This window comes from Bison bison, unplaced genomic scaffold, assembly GCF_000754665.1.
Source record: "Bison bison bison isolate TAMUID 2011002044 unplaced genomic scaffold, Bison_UMD1.0 scf7180017864527, whole genome shotgun sequence".
NCBI classification, from domain to species: Eukaryota; Metazoa; Chordata; class Mammalia; order Artiodactyla; family Bovidae; genus Bison; species Bison bison.
In genome coordinates, this window is record NW_011495078.1 from 1,245,380 (window position 1) to 1,251,506 (window position 6,127).

The window sequence follows — 6,127 nt, forward strand, 5'->3', positions numbered from 1 at the left end:
CCATGGACTGTAGCCTGCCAGGCTCCTCCCTCTGTCCATGGGATTTTCCAGGCAAGAATACTGGAGAGGGTTGCCATTTCCTTCTCCAGAGGAACTTCCCGACCCAGGGATTGAACCCGGGTCTCCTACATTGTAGGTAGACGCTTTTACCGTCTAGGCCACCCGGGAAGTCTGTAAACAAGTATTTATAATTAACAGGAAGAAAGGACTGACATGGAGAGCAAACAGCAGCAGGGAGCTGATGATGGAAAGAAGCCACGTGTGGAGTGCCTGGTAGGGAGGGGCAGCCCCGGGCCACCCTAAATCACGGGTGTCATTCTGCAGCGGGGAGCCTGGGTCTTCTCTAGGGTTGGGGGGGCAGCATCCTGAATCCAGGACTAAGCAGTGATTGAATATGTTGTGGAAAGTGGGGGCCAGGTTTCTGACAAAGTGGTACCAAAAGGAGCTTCAAGAAGGGTCCTGGAAGAACCCTGTGGTGCTCGAGGGGTGCACTGTGGTTTAGAGTGAAAGAAGGGGAGCAGGGAGGCAGACGGGACCCAGCACAGAGGTGCGTGTCTGTGCGTGTGGGCGTCTGTGTGTGCGTGTGTGTCTGAGTCTGCTTCTGCCCAGGACGTGCTGTGCTGCCAGAGAGTGAGGACGTGCCTGAAAGGCCGGGGCGACGAAGGACAGAGAAACTAAACAGAAGGCGTTCCAAGGCAAGTTCGGGGCAATGTGGACAAAGAAAATAACGCATTAACGTGCTAAAATTGACAGAATGAGTAAATATTTATGAGTGTGAGTGGATATTAAGAAGCATTTAAGTATGCACATACATGCACACATATTTATAAAGGGCAAGCTCTTTCTAAAGCAGAATCCCAATCAATAAGCAGAGATGCCTGATAGAAACAGAACGCCACCGCTTGGCCAACACCACACCGGACTGCGGGCGACCCAACAAGTCCGAGTGTGCAATGCCTTCCGAGACGCTAGAAATATCAGCCCTCTGCCTGCTCCGTATTCCAAACACCAGCCGCCAGCTCACTGGAGAGCCTGGGGGACGGGCTGCAATGCACATCCCCAGGCCCTGCCTGCGGAGACACTCAACCAGCCGGCCAGAACGTGTTCTAGGCAGCTCCCCTCCCGAGCAGTGGTGATCTGCGGAAAGCAGCCTCGCTCTCCAGCCTGGGCTGTTTGTTCCGGGAAGAGGCGTTTCTGTCTGCACCCTGCAGCCCTCCCACCACATCTGAGCTCAGGTGGGGGCCTGCCAGGGTGCATTTACCATTGAGAATTTTGTCCTCAGTCTCCAGAGATATTGGTGACAAGTCTGCAAACTCGTGGAAACCCTCAGGAACACTGAGTTGGTCACTCTCATCAATGCGGGCATCTTGAGGAGGAGCATGGAAGAAACGGGGGAAAGCATGAATGCAGGGATGCTCTGACCCACTCTGCACTTTGGAACCTGAGGCGGGGACGCTAACACGCTTTCCAGCTTCTCCTGACAGTGTGCTCCAGTGAGTCAACACGCACAGGCGGGCATTGTCTGACCTCTGTGAACCCAGCCGTTTGGCGGATGTTCTGAGAGGTGATCCCAGGAACTGGCATTGACGTCTGGATGCAGAATTTCAAGAACACGCTGACCTTCCCTGCTGCTGAACGCATTCCATGCTCTGTTGTAGATTTCAGACACATGGCTCTCACCGCCGTTGTGGGTTAACCGCGTGTTCTGTTTGGACCTCAGGGTGCTATTTCTCTTTTCTGTGTGTGTTTGGACTACACTAAGCTGCAAACTCTGGGAGATGGGGAAGGATAGGGAAGCCTGGCGTGCTGCAGTTCGTGGGGTCACAAAGATTCGGACACGACTGAGCGACTGAACAACAACAAAACTGCACTTGGGAAAAGCACGCTGTTTTGTTCGCCACCAGCTCTGTGGCCGGGGGCCAGTCCATTCAGACCCTAGTTTTGTCCCGTCGGACACGACTGAGCGACTGAACAACAACAAAACTGCACTTGGGAAAAGCACGCTGTTTTGTTCGCTACCAGCTCTGTGGCTGGGGGCCAGTCCATTCAGACCCTAGTTTTGTCCCGTCGGCTGGAGTCAAGTCCCCGCCCCTGCTCTCAGGAGGCTTAGGGGAGCGTCACACTCGAGGGGTAGTCGGAAGCTCTGGCCTGCATGCATCGTGGAGTCCTGCGGCGGCTAAACCCCACATGCACCCCAAGCACCAGGCCTCTCCTGCACGTTCCCCCAGAGACCTCCCAGATACAGGAGCTTGTCTCTGCCCGTCTGGGTTTGACCTTCCTGCCTCGGGAAGATTACAGAAAATATGGGACTACTGTGTCCTTCACATCTCCATCTGCCTTTGCCCCAGGAGTAGCTGATCTCAAAGATGCTGCCCAGATGGGACTGTGCATACACACCGCAGACCTCCAGGAAACACAGGCAATTAAGGCTCGAAAAGGTGAATACTTGCTTTTCTCCTTGAATAATCTTGTTGATGCTGTTGTTCCACCACTTTGTATTTTAGGCATTGATGATCTGTTTGGCTCCAACATCTCCTTGACTAGAATTTCATCTTGGGAAAAGCACACAAGGATGCCTGTTACACCCTTCTGCTCCGCGTGGCCCTAAGGCAGTCGGTGAGAGCAGGACTGGACACAGGGACCCAAGGACATGGGGAGACGGACTTGGTTTCTAAAAACCTTGTTCAGGCGCGGGGAGACCACTGCCTCCCTAAGTAACTTCTGGAAACCTGAGCTCATCCGGGTACCTGGACACCCTTGCTGAAGACAAGATGCTGGAAACCTGACCCTGCCTGGTCATGAATCTCCTTCTGCCCCAGGGGCTGCTCTGTCCCCTCTGAGACACCCCGCCTCTGTGATCTGCACCCCGGGAGGCAGGCAGGTGCGAGCGTCTTTCCTGATTTCTACCCAAGGCGGCCGGCCTGCTTTCTGCCTGCGCATCCCCGCGCCCGCCCAGGGAGCGTCTAACGCGGGCCCTGGCCTTGGTGTCGGGCAGCCCTGGACCACACCTGGCTCTGTGCTCACCGGACGTCCTCTGACGTCTCTCGGGCCTCGGGCTTCCTCATCTATACGACGGGGTCTGCACTTACCTCATCAGGATTTGTTTGAGGTTCAAATGAAGCCATGCGTGTAGGACACGGTTGACACAGTCCGGGTCCAGGGTGGGGGCTATGTGAACACACGTCAGTGCCGAGGCTCAGGTTCAAACCCCGCGGCCAAGCCGACCAGCCTGTCCACGCGCTGGGTCTGTGCTGACTCCCGCCCAGCGGGGTGACCAGCCCACCCCGGCTTGCCCTGCTTTTCCTGTTTTAGCAAGAAAGTCCCACATCCCAGGAGCCCCTCGATCCCAGCAAGGAGGCCGGCTGGGCCCCTGGTTCCAGCTCATGTGGAGACACATGGAAATGTTCACACTTGTGGGTGTCATACACGTAATTGTCTCTGGAAAAAATCCCAGGTAGCGATGAGCCCAACAGACGTGCAAGGTGAGAAACGCCTGTGCTTTTAAACCTCGTGTATTTTCTACTTTAAACTTTCCCTTTAGAGAAATGAGATGTTGAATGTGCAAACGGACAACGACCGGACCTGCATCACACAGCGAGCACACTGACCCCTGTGTGAGCGCCCGCAGGGCAGCCGGCGGGCTCTGGACGTCACACCTGCAGGACGCTGACCGCCGTCCCCGAGACGGTCCCGGAGACCAGACACCCGCAGCGGCACCGTCAGACCCTCCAGGACAGCATGAGTCACAGCCGCTCCCTGACCTGCGGAGCAGGGTCCTCCCCAAGTGGGCACCTGACCGTGGCCCCAGGTCTAAGCTGCAGCCCCGCTCAGCGGCGTCCCCGTCACCACTCCCATCTGGCGGGGCCTCAGACCCGGCCACCTCCCTGCCTGTGCGGCTTGCACCAGGGTGTCTGGGCGACGGCCCCCAGCCCCCCGCCCCACCCAGACGGCCGTGTTTGGGAGGAGGAGTTTCCTTACCAGATACTCCAGGCATATCCTCCTGAACTTGTGTATTGTTCGTTGCAGTGGTTGAACCTGAGGTGGGGGAATAAGGAGCCTCGTAGGTTAACAATGTTCCTCGAACTGGCACCAACTTCTCTCCAAGTAGGTTTGGTTTTGCGGGCCCACCAGCCTGCTCGATGGGGGGAAGCCCTGCACAGGATCTGGGGACTCAGGGCTCGTCTGGAAGGAGGTTGGAGGGTGATGACAGGTGGCCCTGCTCTGGGAACCAACCCCGCTCCTGGGCAGGCTCACTGGCACCACCCTCGGGGAGGGTAAGAAGGGGCATGTGCATCCTTCTGTGAAAACCACACTCTCCTCCCCGATGACAGGTTCTAGCCGCGAGCCTGTCTGGGGCTGAGGACGTGACGTGGAGGAAGGGAGACGGGCACGGCCACCTGCCCTCTGCCCCTCTGCTTGGGGACCTGAGAGTCCAGCCTCTGCGGCTCCTCGTCTGTAAACAGCAATCCCATTGAGGGGCTCGGTCCCCTGGGGCTGGCCTCTGGAAGCCAGTCCTCCATGGGGCCTTGGACCCCCTGGCTCCACCTTCCCGGCCTCGCTGACCTGAATCAGCCAGGCGGGGCCGGGCAGGGTGCAGAGACCCTGAGCACTGGTCCCCACTGCACCCCCAGGGCGCCTCCCACTCTTCTCAGAGCTGGTGTCGGGGTCCACGTCCTCCACTCAAGGTCAAGATCAGCCCTGTCCTTCAGCCCCAGGGGGACCAGAGAGCAGACAGTCACCCCCAGGACCCCTGGTGACCCCAAGGAGACCAGAGAGCAGACGGCTGCCCCCCAGGACCCCGGGTAGAGAGAGAGCAGACAGCCGCCCCCAGGACCCCCAGGGACCCCCAGGAGACCAGAGGGCAGAGGCCACCCCCCAGGACCCCCAGGACCCCAAGGAGACCAGAGAGCAGACAGCTGCCCCCTGGACCCCAGGCAAGGCCACCTTCCCGTTGCTTCACACAGAGCGCTCAGGTGGTGTCTGCAGGCATTCAAGTTCCAGCACTAAACCAATGACGACGCTGATTTTGAAATGGTTTTAATGACGGACAATCTGCATAGCAATCGCTCATCTGCGCACACGCGGGCTCAGAACAATGCAGGGAAACTGCACAGAAAGGTCTGTGCTGTGATGACAATCGCTTCCCAGTGAGCTGACCTCCGTCAGCGCCGCAAACAAAAGTACAGTCCTCTTCAGAGGCGACGTTAGCGAGTCATTACGGATGGGCACAGCTGCTCCTGCGAGCGCTTTGTTAAAAATATTCTTCTCATTTCGCGTCTGTCCCTAATTATAATGGGGCCATTGTGCAAGCCCGCCGTGCGCGTGTGCAGAGAAATATTGATGTTTGTGACGCCTGCCTGGCCCGTCAAGTGTGGCTGCCTGTCCTCCTGCGTCTCCTCCCACCGTCCAGGGTCCGCAGGCCCTGTGCCCTGTGCCCTGTGCCCTGTGCCGACACAGGGACGACGCTGCTTGCTCCGTGTTTGAACGTGCGCATCCTGGCCCTGGCACGGGCTCGCCATGGAGCGCTGCGGGTGTGCTCTGCTCCACCCGGGGAAAGCAGGACGGTGACCTCTGCCCTCCCGGGGCCAGGGCCACCCCCTTCCTGACCTCTGGGTCAGGCCAGCCCGGTGTCCGCCGAGGCTGGAGGTTGGAACAGAGACTGTGCCCAGGACCGGCCCTGAGCTCTCTCAGGGTCAGGCCAGCCCAGTGTCCGCCGAGGCTGAAGGCTGGAGCAGAGACCACAGCCCGGGACCAGCCCTGAGCTGCCCTCGGGGTCAGGCCAGCCCAGTGTCCGCCGAGGCTGAAGGCTGGAGCAGAGACCACGGCCCGGGACCGGCCCTGAGCTGCCCTCAGGCTTGCTATGGACGCTCTGTCGGGACGAGGAGCCAGACAGGCTTAGGGCTGCATCAGGAGACTTGGGTCAGTCCCGGCGGGAGCCATTCCCGTGGGTGCCAGGGGCGGGGAGCCACAAAAGCCGTGGCAGCGGGGAGCCAGCGCGGGGTGAGCCCCCATCGCTGCCCGTCACAGACCCCGTGCCCCAGCACCCAGAGGATGCCTCCTTGCAGGCGCCTCAAAACTCAGTGTCCTGAGGAAAGATCGCTAGAAACACCAGCTTCTTCACGGCAAG

The 6,127-nt window shown here is 58.9% G+C and overlaps 1 protein-coding gene across 1 annotated transcript in view; it reads right to left on the minus strand.

Moving 5' to 3' along the window:
- SPACA7 (sperm acrosome associated 7) overlaps positions 1-6,127 on the minus strand; it is a 15,943-nt gene that overhangs the window by 8,797 nt on the left and 1,019 nt on the right. The window contains exons 2-4 of the mRNA XM_010831453.1: positions 3,979-4,035; positions 2,451-2,552; positions 1,262-1,366 (exon numbers count right to left, since the gene is read on the minus strand). Of these exons, the coding sequence (XP_010829755.1) occupies positions 1,262-1,366; positions 2,451-2,552; positions 3,979-4,035 (264 nt within the window). The remainder of the gene's footprint in view (positions 1-1,261; positions 1,367-2,450; positions 2,553-3,978; positions 4,036-6,127) is intronic.